The sequence below is a fragment of the Poecilia formosa genome, unplaced genomic scaffold (assembly GCF_000485575.1).
Source record: "Poecilia formosa unplaced genomic scaffold, Poecilia_formosa-5.1.2 Scaffold183, whole genome shotgun sequence".
NCBI lineage: Eukaryota > Metazoa > Chordata > Actinopteri > Cyprinodontiformes > Poeciliidae > Poecilia > Poecilia formosa.
The window spans coordinates 343,103-357,504 of record NW_006800122.1 but is presented as its reverse complement, the minus strand read 5'-3'; the positions used below and the strand labels follow the sequence as shown (position 1 = coordinate 357,504).

At 38.7% G+C, this 14,402-nt stretch overlaps 1 protein-coding gene across 1 annotated transcript in view; it reads left to right on the top strand.

Annotated features, from left to right (window-relative positions):
• The window catches only part of trpc7b (transient receptor potential cation channel, subfamily C, member 7b), a 59,518-nt gene extending 45,520 nt beyond the window's left edge, over positions 1 to 13,998 (top strand). The window contains exons 8-12 of the mRNA XM_016678480.1: positions 746 to 941; positions 1,320 to 1,541; positions 5,859 to 5,939; positions 6,717 to 6,792; positions 9,154 to 13,998. Coding sequence (XP_016533966.1) covers positions 746 to 941; positions 1,320 to 1,541; positions 5,859 to 5,939; positions 6,717 to 6,792; positions 9,154 to 9,293 — 715 coding nt within the window. The 3' untranslated portion in view covers positions 9,294 to 13,998. The remainder of the gene's footprint in view (positions 1 to 745; positions 942 to 1,319; positions 1,542 to 5,858; positions 5,940 to 6,716; positions 6,793 to 9,153) is intronic.
• The last annotated feature ends 404 nt before the right edge of the window (positions 13,999 to 14,402 follow it).

Sequence of the window (14,402 nt, the reverse complement as noted above, 5' to 3'; positions counted from 1 at the left end):
TGAGTCAGATGGTTGAATGTTGGACTCAACGTGACGTGAATCTGAGCCAGAACCGTGTCACAAATGTACTGACAACTGCGAAAAGCTTTGTGGTTCAGGTGCAAAATGCTCCTGAGCCACATGTGTTCATTATCTATATATTTGAGCCTGCATGTGTAATTTGGAGTATTTGTGGAGTAGCGATAAGTATCTACCAGATGTGCATCCAATTCTTTTGGCAAAAAAAAAAATTAATGAAGGTTGTTTGTTGCATAATTATTCCATCCAGAAAAATAAATAAATGGTCTAATTAAAGTATTAAAAGTCCTAAATTAAAAAGTGTATATTCTCAACCATATTGTATGCAAACTTCTTACAAATTTTAATCCTGGACAAACTTTTAATATGCCTCCATTAACGTAAGGTGTCTGCTTTCCATAAAGTTTGGCAAAGGGTTAAAACTTAATTAACTTAATTGGAGAAGTTAATTATCTCCTAAATGCTGCAGCTGAGTCATTGTCTGCTTTTTCATGTGTGCGCAGTTGCAGCACTCTGTGTGCAGCAGAGGCAGAGACGGGGGTTGTGTGTTCAAATTGGACATGACTCATCACTCCTGCCTCACAAATCAAACAGCATTAGATTCCATATTGTCTGTCTTCGTGTGTGTGACTCAGCAACTAGCGCCTACCGGTGTTTACCCACACCTGCACCCTCTTATGCACTGATTTCCCCCCCCTCTTCCTCCCCCGTCTCTCTTTTCCCTCAGGGTGGAGGAGAGCTTCAAGACTCTGTTCTGGTCCATCTTCGGGCTGTCTGAGGTGATCTCTGTGGTGCTGAAATACGACCATAAGTTCATAGAGAACATCGGCTACGTGCTTTACGGAGTCTATAACGTCACCATGGTGGTGGTTCTCCTCAACATGCTCATTGCCATGATCAACAGCTCGTACCAGGAGATAGAGGTATGCAGCAGCAGCTCGATAGAAAAAAAGGGCAGGATGTTGTCAACAAGTCAATAAGGATCATCTGGTATCAGCGATGTGTCTACAAGAGGATTAGACTGCGACTTAAAAAAAAAATGCCATCAGCTATTGAAAAGCAATCAAACAACATCGGTCTCCGTCAGAAAAAATTCAACGATTTTTAATTTTTTTCCCCCCAAAGATATAAAGCACACAGACTTGTTGTCAAACAGGCAGATGTTGGGCTGTCTGCCGTCATAGAACTGTCCTCTAGAAGTCAAAGTGCTCAAGCAAGTCATAGCTATTTGTTATTCCTGTCTCTCCTGTCATCATCCATCAGCAGACTCACCCTGCGTCTCTGTTTGCTTGTCCCCGCAGGAGGATTCAGACGTGGAGTGGAAGTTTGCCCGCGCCAAGCTGTGGCTGTCCTACTTTGATGAGGGTCGGACCCTGCCTGCACCGTTCAATTTGGTTCCCAGCCCCAAATCCTTCTACTACCTGGTCCTCCGCATCAAGTCGTGCCTGATACTCCTGTGCAAGGCCAACGGCCGCCGCCGCAACAATGAGGTGGAGATGGGCATGCTCCACACACAGGCCAAGGTCAAAATTTAGCATTTTCTACTGACGGTGTTTTGCAAAACTGTACATGGCGCACCAATAGAACTTTTACATATTTTGTCACGTTTGACCAGAAACTTCAATGTATTTCTTATCAGGATTTTACAGAATAAACCCTTACAAGGTGTGACATAATACTCGAGCAGAACAAAATTATATGTGGTTTTCTTTGTTGTATTTTTAGAAATGAATATTTGAAAACACTTTGAAGTAGAAGTGTGTTTTGCAGAAAGCCCAGCTGCATGTCTTTTGGGCTTTGTGTGTAACAGCTTTGCACATCTAGAGACTGGAACGTGTGCCCATTGTTTTGCAAAGTAGCTCTTGCTCCATCAGATTGGATGCAGAGTTTTTTTTTTGTTTTGTTTTGTTTTTTTTTTCTTTCAAGCCATAATACAGATTCCCTGCAGAATTTAGCTCTGAACTTTGACTGCTTGAATGTCCTTTTATTTAAATCATTCCATTGTAGGACTGGCTGCATGTTTAATGTCATTTTGCTGCTGAAGGAAAGGCCTTTTGCAGTTTCTGATAGGTTTTGTCCTGGCATTGCTCCACATTTATCAAAGTTTACCTTTCAATTTACTCTTAACAGCTTCCTAGATCACACAAGCCACATTTTACAGATCTTTATTTGTTTTATATATCTTGATGTCCTTTATATTGCTGTATATATCTTGACTATTTTCAAAAGCCTTTTATCAGTTCCCATCTGTGTGTTTCCTGGAGTTGATCCATCTCATATTATAAGTTTTAAAAGCAACTCATTTAAGTTTATGGTTGTAACTTGGCAAAATATGAAAAGGTTCAAATTCTTTAAGTACTTTTTTAATAGGTTTTTCATACAAAATGAGGTTTGCAATCCCTCCAGCAATGTTTTATTCTGCATCTTTCATCTAAAGTCATTTTATTTCTGCCTCCTGAATTAATGTAGCAGGATATTATTAATTTAAAAGCAGCTTATTCCGTTACCTTCTCTTTCAATACCATTTTCAGAAAGTTAAACCTCCATTGTATTCTCTAGTTGAACAAAACCTGCTGCAGTGACTCTCTAATTATAGACTAATTTGTGCATTTACTGTACTAAATACTTCCTGTCAAATTAAGGTTTTCTGATTTCCAGTCTTGCTCCATATAACTGCCATAATTATACTGAGGGAGAATGATAGTTGCACAAACAACAACAAAAAAATCATCATCGTTTTCCTTCTATAATTAGACATCTGTCTGTGTTGGTTGGTTGTTTTTGAAAGTATAATCTGTATATTTAGGAAACATTACAGATTTAAGTGGAGCGTCCCTCTAAATCAGATCTCTATAATAAAAAGAAAGTTTTATTTTTTAATTGGAAACACCAAAGAACATTTAACAAGGCGTCAAACGCCAGCCATCATCCGCAGGCATTTCCTCCGCCGGCCTCCTCGGCTTGAATGGCTCTCCTCACCGGAGCTATTAGTCAGCCCATTGCTTCTGCCTGCGTCTGCTGAAATGCCCGGGCAGATTTCGGATAGGGACAAGATAGGCTTCACCCTGCTGCCTCTGTGAGTGTCTAAAACCTTCTGCAGACCTGACAGTTTAACCAAGGCAGAGGCAGGAAGGTGCAGGAGGCGATCAATGGATAAGCCCACATTAGCCCACAGGAAAGCGTTGAGGATGTCAAGCAAGATTTGGGAGTGATGGGGTGGTCTGTCTGAACCACCGATTCATTTCTTCTCTCTTTTGGTGCTTTAATTATGATATAAGGATGCAAACAGGCATCAAACTAAAAAAAATTGTTTTAGCAAAGCCAGCTGTGCCAACTGATTGCTTTAAAATTATGTGTGAAATTAAAGTGAAAGTCAATGATTTGATGTTATTTTATTGTGCTGGTATTTGGCTGGTAAATTCCCAGCCTGGACTTTATGTGAATCTTAAAGTCCAGGATTCACATAAAGAGAGATTCACATAAACAGAGGCAGGAGAGCCCAGCAAATCAAGCTTTTAATGTTGACTAAGAACTACAGGAAATATATTTAAACATTGCCATTTGGCCTTGGGGAGACTTCTGCATAGAAGATGCCTTCTCAGCACCATTCACATAAAACTGGAAATCTCGGTCTCATCTGGGTATAGCTGCAGTAATGTGGTGAATAGATAAATAAGACGGATAGCTGAGCCACTGGCTTCTGTTCCTCTGCAGAAATGCTTCTCTTAAAAATAAAAAGAAAATAGTTCCTCCAGTTAATAAATAATATACTCTTCATAAACACTTTTGTAAAGTAGCACAAAACCTTTTCTGTCTCTGCCTGAATTTTAGACACTTTTTTTTTTTTTTTAGGCTAATAAAATTATCAAAATGGATTGTAATTATTTATTTGAACTGTTCTTTTTCCAGGGTGGCATAGTTCTTAAACAGTCAACTTAGATTTTTAGCAACATCTAGTCTCCTGGGAGTGTCACTAATCTACAAGTTCTCATAATGTGTGGATAAAGGTGCAGAGAAACCAAACGCTTTTACTGACATTTTGGCTGCTGTTGGCAGAAATAGTTGAGCTCATTTAACTGGATGGGCTTTATTTGTCCCAGGTAACTAAGCCTGTGTCACTGCACCTCTCAGTTTCTGTTTAACATAAACAGGGAGTGAATGGGCGCCGGGCCAAGAAAGACACGCTTTCTATAAAATCAACACCTTCTGAAATTTGTTGCTGCCTACATGGGCCAGCCGAATTACTGTTGGAAAAACATTATCAGAGGAGGTAATGAATGAAGGAACCAGAAGTATGTTTGAATGAGTCGGCGTGAGATTTTAAATCTCATGTTTTGTCTCCAAATTTTGATCCAAATACAGAAAATCACAAGAACATGGAATTAAAGTTAAAAAATGAACGAACTCTGGGGGAAAAAAAAGAAAAAATAATTTGTGACACTGAAGTGAGACTTTTTATAAAAGTATTTATTTATTGATCTTACTTTCTTGCTGATGAAGCCTTGCCGTTGGAGAGTTGACAAGAGATCTCCGGATGGCAGCAGAGACAATAAAACAGAGTAGGTGGTCGGTACAGTTGTCATTGTTTCCTTTGTGGCTTGGTGAGTGGCGTGGCAGACTGAGGGTGGACAGGTAGCTATGGACTATTTCCTCTCTCACTTGTTTTTTTTTGGCAGCCCAACAGTGAAATGGGTGACAGATGCAGATAAGTCAGTCCAGCAGTTCTTCTCATAAAGTTAAGCTCAAGGCAGGCAGACATGTAATGGTGATATCTGGCTTGAGACCAGAGAGTACCGAGATCACACAGGTGGGAACTCAAAGACGGTGCCAGGGTTTTTCCAAAGGTGCACAAAAACAGTGCAGGTTAGTGACAGGCAAGGCAAACTTGGAAATACAAGAGGGTTGGATTTCTGCAGCCATAAATAAAAATTAGGTGGCAGGATGAGAGAACGTATGATGGAAGAAGAAGAAGAAAAAAAAAACATCTGGAAATATGCCAGGACCTTGTTGATGGCTACATGCCTTTGTCTTCTCTGCAACTTGAAAAGTCACGTTAGTTGAGATTAATGTAGAATTTGTAAGGTGTGTGGATCAGAAAAAATAATCCCAAGTAAATTAGATCATGTTATATTATCTGTCTTCCCCTTGAAATGGTTGATACATTTTAAGAAGGTCAGAATTAACGATACGCAGCCGATGATGAATGGATAGAAATCTGCGACCAGAACCCAGGTGGTTCATTTGTTTAAATGTTTTCAGACATACAGACATACTGCTTCAACCATCTGTCACATTATATTTCTCATTCCATTTTTTAAGGACTAAACATTGAAAATATTTACATAGCAACCCATTTAATTCTTTAAGGATTGTATTCTGCTCTCTTGTGATGTGGTTTTGGTTGAAAGGGAAAATAAAGTTACATGTAGGTTATAATTACAGCTTCAGAAGTGCATTTTTTTTCTTGATTGTTAATCTGAAGAATGGGTAAATGTTTTTAATATAAGTTTGTAAATTCATCTTTGTGTTACATTTCCTTTCTTGCTTTTTGACATTTTCGTATCTATCAGATCTTATATTAGTAGATTTTTAATGCGCTGCGGATTTAATGCTTCCAGATGATTTTGTCTGTCCACACTAGAGGTGAAAGTCTTTCTTGCACTCCAATGTGAAACTAGCACACAAGCTACAAACCCAAGTCAAATTATCTAGCAGGTAAAACATGAGTTGATTTCAGATAAAGCAGCGTTATTTGTTTAGTTTTTAGTTTGCTGCCTTCTTCAACATCTTTCGCAAGTACTTCAGTTATTCTGAAGTGTCTCTGCTCCTTGCTGTTGCAGGATGAGCGGTTTAGGTCTTACGCACGATCGGGAGAGGAGTTCATCCAGAGAAAAGCCCGAAAACACCCGACCAGATATCAGGTAAGAGATTGACAGAGCTGAAAGCAGATGACAAAGTTAAGGGTGGAGTGAAGATGAGACGGAAGGGAATTGGAAATTAGATTGAGTCTGGAGGAAGAATGAAATGTGAGACAAACAGGCAGAGGAATATGTAGCAGGGAGAAATCAAAGAACTGCAGGCGCACAGATTGAGGTTGGCCGGATGGACGCTGACGGCAGGATCAGAGGAAGGAAGGAAAGACGAGGTGCGGTAGAGGTGAGGAGGTGTAAGTGAGACAAAACCAAACGACAGTAACAAAGGAGTCTAACAAGTTTGAAATGAAAGGGAAGTTGTACAAAGACAGAGAGTAAAGAATGAACATGGCTGAAAATTCCTCTAATGAGATCTTTGAGAGTAATTGAGATCAAGACACTCTGTGCATCAACTCAAACTACATTTTTAAGGATATCCATTGCACACACACCAACAGCTATACACACACAGCAGTGAATTGTCACCTGATTAGACATATGTAAGCGCTCTTGTTTGGACGGTGGCGGCTATCGACCCGTATCCGGAGTGCCTACATTCACAGACTGACTGCCTCAGGCTCAGCAACTGGTCACAAATCAATACTCAATATTCCACACACTGTCTGAGAGAGACCGAGTGAAACTCTGTACCACAATTAGCACTGTTTTCTTTCTGTCTCGAGAATGCGACGAGTCTTCTGTCCTCGTAAACGCAGAATCCGTTGTCACCTCCCACTGCTGCGTCTTTTTGTCTTTAATCTTCACCTTTCTCTTTCCTCGCTGCAGAAGATCATGAAGCGGCTTATTAAACGTTACGTGCTGAAAGCTCAAGTGGACAAAGAAAGCGACGAAGTGAATGAGGGTAAGAATCGCTTTTTCAATACGGCACACTTCACTTGCACCATTATGAGGCTCATAATGGTATGAGTGTGGAAAAGTGTGCAGGAATTGATCTGTGAGTTTCTATGTACATCTGCACATCCTTGAGTTCAGTCTGGGTTTTTTTTTTATTTTGTTTTGTTTTGTTTTTTTTTCTGTAGCAGGCTGCATGTAATCATAAATAAAAATATTTATTGGAGTACTTAGCTAATCCATTTAACACAACAGACTGAGTTTTATAACTCACTGATATCCAAGCCATTTTCTCCTTGTGTTTGGCATTTCCTGCCTGGGTTTGAATAACCACTACTTGAGGTTTATTTGAACTTGTTGGAAAGCCATAAAAAAATAAAAAAATAAAACACACGTCATCATACATTTTGTGGTATAAAACATGTAAGCTAATAACATTAACATAAAAAACAATATTTTAGCACGAGAGCCACTTAAACCAGGAATCTGACTTAAGAGATTCAAAAGACCATGATACGATTGGTTGCCGTTTGTGCTCCAACTACAGCATTATTTTGGCACCAAGCTCAGGATTTTATTGACTACAACAGACTCTGCTGGGCAACATATTTCTGAGATTAGTTGGAGGAGAAAGGATCATAAAGTGGAGTCGACTTGGACGAATTGTACTGTTGTCTCTTCACTCTGTATCTTATCGCCACATCTCACCTGGTCGTTGACCTTGTCTTATCTTTGCATCATCAAACGTAGATACGCAGGACAGCTTTTGATCGCTGAGTGAAAACGTAACCTGAACGGGGTCGTCTTTACAGCAGCCATTTGCTCCAAGGAATGCTGTTTGTTTTTAGTTTTCAGTTTTAACTATGTTGCTTTTTATTTTCTCACCAAAATGAAATTTATTCTTAAATTTTGTGAAAATATGAACATTCTCATGAATGAGTTTCTTTTAACTGTCAAATTGTCATCGTTGTAACAAGTGCAGTGTCGCAAATGTAAAAGAAAGCTTTTAAGCAATGTTGTGCGTTATCCGTAGCTCATGGGTACACTGTGATGACAAAACCAGGAGGTTATCTTCACTGCAATATTTAGTAATTTCACAAATTTTCCTTACATTAAGACGCACATCTCCTCCACCACATTGGTTTTCCTTTGGGTTTGAACTGGTAGAGTTCTGGTCTCCAAACTACTGACTTCTAATTATAAAATGTTCTCCCTTCCTTCTCTTTATAGAAAAAAATCTTAATAGAAATCTTCATCCCAGGAGTTCACATTCATTTGTCTTTACTGACACTGCTCTTTTGTTTCGTCTTCTTGAGTAACGATTGTATTAGGTGTAAAAAGACAAACTGAAAGTGAAACCAATAATTCTGTACTAGAGCATTTCAAGCATAAGAATGTAACTCTATGTTACAAAAAAGTTTATTTAACACCTTCCTACGTCTAAACTTGAGACGGTCTTAATGTATCAGCAGATGTTTGCTGATGCAAGCAGAAACAAAGCATGAATTGGTCAGATGTACGAATCTAATGGAAGAAGCACCATCGGTGTTTTAGTGAAAAGCATATGAACGATTCAAAGACCATAAAGAACATAATCTACCAATCTGACACAATAAAAATTGAAAAATTGGGATTGAGTCCACAAAGGAAATCATCACAAGGCACCAACTGCTCGCTAACATTTCTACAGTACTGGACGATGATTGCCAGTCTAGGTTTCCTCGGTGAAACCCGGTGATGACAAAAGCATTCTGCTAAGGCTTTTTTTCTCCAACAGTTTTGGGAGAGTTGTCAAGACAGAGTTGCAAGAAATGTATTCAAAATCTTAGAGAAAAAAAAAAGCTTCTCCAATCTCTTCACAATTTCAAAGACTTTAGGGTTCAATGAAACACCAAGCTGAACCTTATCTGTCCAAGAAATGCAGGACTGGCTTCAGGATTATTTATCAATTTCTCAACGTGCCTCGTGAGGACAGTTTGCGATCTCAGAGTGGTGCTACACTAACATTCAGGTGGATGTAGGATAAAACTAGGCACTGTCATATTGGCAAAAAAGGGGATGAAAAATAAATGAATATTGTTTCCCCTGAAACTAAAGGTATTCAAATTGATCCAATTTTTTTTTTTTTTCAAAATGATGGTACTGCATTAAACAATAAAGTTATTTCAAGGCTTTTTACACATATTTCTTAATGGGGCCAATGAATGTGTCCACATCTGGAAATAAAATATTTCTTACAAAATCATCCAGACCCTCAAAGGGTCGTGTCCATTTAGACTTTACACGCTGACCCCAGTTCATGCCTGGATTTGTTCCCGTCCTGATTGCTGTTTGCTCACTTCGTTCTGTCTTTTCTATGTCTGTGATGCAGGCGAGCTGAAGGAGATCAAGCAAGACATTTCCAGCCTCCGCTATGAGCTGCTGGAGGAGAAGTCCCAGGCCGCTGGGGAGCTGGCTCTGCTCATCCAGCAACTCGGCGACAAGTTTGGCAAAAACACCATGAGACACTGACAGGCCTTGCACAACAGGGGAAGGAGGGAGGAGGGGAAGGTTGGTGTAGAAAGCAGATTCGGGCCAGGTAGTTCACGACCTCGGTGGGAAGACGAGAGACAACAGAGAGGCAGGATGTTTATGTGAATGGACAGGATGAACGGTGAGTAGTTAGCAGCTTAAAATATCAAAACTGTGCCGAGTTAAAAAATGAGCTAGCTTTAGATAAAAAATAAAAAAAAAACCCAAGTGCTTTGGACGCAAAATGACCAGTTAGAGAAGAACAGTAGAAGACTATTGTAACTGCAACCGAGCGTGAGGTTAGGAAGGTAAACTCACTCGGAAGGACTTTGTGTTGACAGCTCAATTCTAATTAGAGGGAAAGATAGAGACGGAGTAAGAAGGAGAAGACAAGTGTGAGGAGGATATGAAGAGACACCATGGGGATCAACAACGATGCAGCGCAGCAATGAGGGCCCCACACCCACTGCCAGAAGATATCAGTGCATCAGCTTATCACCAATTTGGAGGAGAGAGGGGAAACCCAGCGAAGGGAAGACACTGGAACGGCAAGAGGATGAGGAGAAACTGCTAGTGCTACTCACAGCAGAGATGCCTGCTATGTACCATATTTTTAATTGGTCAGCTGAAGTGCTGACGCTGGCTGAGATAATGCACACACCTTTATACACAAGGCTGTCTAATTAATGCAGTTCCAATCCACAATGCACAACCTCTGATACGAGTCGAAGGCAGGAAAATGTATTCATTGCACTGATGTTCAACTCTATACGGAAACGGTTTGACGAGTAAGATGTTGTTTTTGTGTCTCTTAGAAATGAACGGAATGTCCCAAACACAACCAGATAATTGAGTGATGCACTAAGTCAGCATGAAAAGATGTTATGGTTATTTCAACTGAGCTGCAGACATTTCGAAAATATAAACGAAGACAATAAAAAGAAAATGTGTATCCCTTATATAGCCTGGAAAATAGGAATTGAACGTCAACATTTTTCACAGTAGATGTTTTTCTACTATTGGCCTGAAGTTCACATTGTAAATAGCAACCAAAGTAATCCACACATTAAAATGAAAACAAACCTGTCTTAAACCTCAAAGGTTCTTTGATTTTCTTCCATCCATTCGGATCTTCAACTGCTTACATAGATTATCAGATAAACCTTTTGTCAGTTTGTTGATTCCTGCAGCTTTGTGTTTTTTTTTTTTGTTTTGTTTTTTTCTCTGAAACCAACTAAGAATTTCTTTAACTCTTTTTGTGTGTTTGGGATTGTCTTGCTAAAAAAAAAAAAAGAAAATCCATTGTTGTTTTATGTTCAGATTCTTATCCAAAATGTTGTGGTATGTTTCTATATTTGTTCTGGATTCATTTATAAGATGTAGGCAAATACCCTCCTACTATATGCTGAAAAACGGCCCCACACTCCAAAGAGCCTGACTTCTCTGCTGATATGAGCAGTGTCAGTCCTCCTCCAATCAGGGTTTGTTCAATTATATTCAGTCAGATTTTGGGCTCTTATGGCCACTCTATATTCTTCCACTATTTCTTTGAGTTGGCCAAATGTTCTGCTGCAAACTGTAAATGCCGCCATGCTGTTCCTTCAGCATTGGCGTCTTGTGCAGTGAATGTGCACAGCGACGACGCATAGCAACTCTCTGCGAGTTGTCCTTGGGTCTTGATTTTTCTTTTCACTCATCTGCCAGACATTTTTAAAAGAGCCACCAGTTATGGATGATTTATGATGAAATTATTCTCCTCCTGTTTTTTTTTTTTTATTTGAAAGTTTTAACAATACATCTACAACCAGTTACATAAGCATGTTTTGCAACACCAAGGTTGGAGAGGTCTTTGCTTCATGTGATGCCTTGGTGACGAGACATCTCTTCAGAGCTTCAGAATAGCTAATATCAATTAGCACTGACAGGAGAAGTGATTACTTTCTAAATACAAACACTTTCTTTGCTTGTTGATTCAGTTTTGTTTCCTTTCTACATTGTTTTGGTTTCTTACCAACATCTGATATTACTTAATGTAAGTAAGCCGCTTGAAAATGTAGTTACTGAGAAAAATGTTGGCGTGTTCAATACTTACTTTTCTCTTCTGCGTTTCCTGAAATTTACATGACCCACTTTCAGAAAATTACCCGAAATGTCAAAACACGTCGACAGAGTCGTGTTTACAGCTGTAAAAATCCAGGAGTCGATTTTTTTTTTATTTATTTTTTTTTAAGGTGAAGCAGTGCATTTGGGAGATGAGAAAACCTTGGAATGTGGGAATTTATTTTCACATGCATTGATTTGGCTATAAAGGTGAGATTCTTTTACAGAAGCTGCATGGAGTCATTTTCTGGTCTATTTTTTTCCTGTCCCCTGAGACTCTGCTGCACAGTGTTGAGACATGAGCAGTAACAGTCTGTAGGCAACAACTGAATTTTAGCTTCTTTTTTTTGTATTATTCCAAGTAGTTGTTTAGTTTTGCAGAGTAATAACTTAGACTTCACCATATAAAAAAAATAATACTGGCATGCGGTGCCTAAGCAGCTTGAAGAAATTATCATATTTTTCAAATTTATTGTCCATTCACAATTTAAAAAAAAAGATATAAAAATCATTGACTATTAACTAACAGCAAACAGGATACATTTTTGTGTTGGTAAACCTTTATGAAGAGACAACAATTTGACTAGCATCAACTAAAATCTGCACTGTTGTAGCACGAGACGTTCATGCAAAGAACAACAATATTTGTCATATTTGCATCTGATGCGCTCAGATTGTCATTAAATTAAAAAAAAAAACCCTAACAGACTCGCACCACTTTTCCAATAATCTGAGGGTGACTGAACACGGGAACGTCACGTTTGAATGAGCACCCTGCTGCTTCGGGTAAATCAAAATGAGACATTAATCTCCCTGGGTCAGGTGTAATAATATTTATCTAACACTTTCAACAAGGCACAAGTTTCAACCTTTTTCCATTGATACTTCTTTACCATTATAGCAGCATTTCCTACAGTTTATGACAATGGGAAACATCTTTCTTGATTTCACGCACTTTCTTTAAATTGCTCATGAGAAGCAAATCAGACATTTTTTTTTCCAATACACTGAGCATATAAAGGTAAATCATTTCAGCTGCTTACATCTGCATGAGTGCACATCCCAATAATTGTGCAATTGTAATTTTTTTTTTTATGGCCACATATTTATGTTTAATCATGTAAGAAAGCAACTTAGATTATTCCTGATGAACACCAAATATTACCCTTTGCAATTACCTGAGTACAATCACCCGTTTTACTCATGAAATAAAATATCAAGAATATGTTTTCTAGCTTAGGAAAATGTTTATACTAACTTTAGTTTGGCCGACATGTTTTCTTTCTTCCTCGCTCATATCCCACCGAAGTTGGAGTTTCTTTCTGATTGTAGAGACATACAATTTCATATAAACAGCAGCAAAGTCTTGCTGCAGGTCCCATGCTGACATTTCAGGGGTTTTGAAGATTTACCGTCTGCTTCCAGGATGAACTTGCTTAGATAACCAGACCTCAGCATGTTGGAAATTACTTTGAATCTCCTCCACTTATACCCTGTGTTCTTCAACAGTCTGTAGAAGACAAAAAACTTGGTTCAAAATGGCCGGACCTTAAAATGTTTTAAACATTTCCACCTGATTTGTTACAGATATCAAATATCTGTTTGTCCGGAAAACACACAGTCTGTTAGGTATCCTGTCTTTTTTTTTATAACTTTATCTCCAAATGAAGACATTGCGACATTTACTATAAACTGGGTGCAAAGTGAAAAATCCATTATTATTTCATGTGTCAGCTGCTTAAAGAATCTGACTGCATTATGGAAAGAATCTCTACAGAAATAAACTTTTTTTCTGTTTATGTTTCACTTCTCAGTCCAGTCTCAGTCGTCTCCTCTCTTTCAGTGTGCCTGCGTTATTTGTGCCGTGACGCAGGTTGTGTGCTGTTTACAAAAAACAGAAGTCTCCCTGATTTTCATCTTCATCTTCTGCCTGATTTGCATTTTCAGCCACGCCACAACTCAACAAAAGCAATCTAACAGAGCAGTGCAAACTGAGGTTCAGCACTTTCTTGACATAAATTTTGAACCTGTGCACCATTTTTCCAATCTTTTCAGCGCAGCTCAGTTGTAGCTCACTTTTTTTTTTTTTTTTTTTGTGCACTCTGCTGCAACTTTTTAAAAGTTCGGATGAAACGCTTCCCATGCTGTTTCATGCCATTTTAGTAACTGCCTGAGCAGTAAAGCATCTTAAGTTCCAACAACTGACGTCTGCAATGAGTTACAATTAATAATTTGGAAAATTTTAAGATTTTCTATCCTGATTAACTCTGTAACATCTTCCTACCATGAATTTGTTTCACCTACACAAATGACCTTTGTTTTAGACAAGAAAGTAAAACTCAAAAGTCTCTTCATGTAGTAATGTTACGTGTGGGAGCTGCTGATTGCTCTTATTGTTTGTCTGTTTTTTTTTTTGTTTTGTTTTTTCTGGATTTATAAAATCAGACAAACTATAAGATTTGGCCAAGAGAAAGTTTTATCTTTCCTATACAACTATTGTATCTGAAATACTGTATTTTTGACTTGTATGCGAGACATACTGACCAAAATCTTGTACTGTATATTGTCATATTTTTGACCCTTGAAATAAATATGCTCTAAACTGGTTGGTTTGGGATTAATGCACTCTGTGTGTCTGTGCCGGTGCAGTCTAATTGTGCTTGTCCCCGTCAGTGGATGATGGGTGCTGGAGTGAAACCAGACAAGTGGCTGCAGAGTTGCTCCACACTTCCACAAAAGCACACAAACACACTCAGAAGGAACAAAGCCCACAGATGCTCTCGAAATAGGAAATGTTAGCAGCATGTGGATCCCACCTTGAACAAACTGTGCATACTCACACATGCTGAGATGTAGTATTTATTACACGTAGAGTATTTTTCTTCTGTTCCACTCAATGATTTAGTTGAGTTTTATTCATGTTGCGCTTGCAAAACTGAGCTAATGGAACATTACGAAACCGTTTCTGATTCTTAGTCTAATACTGTCATATTCAGGCTAATATAAAAT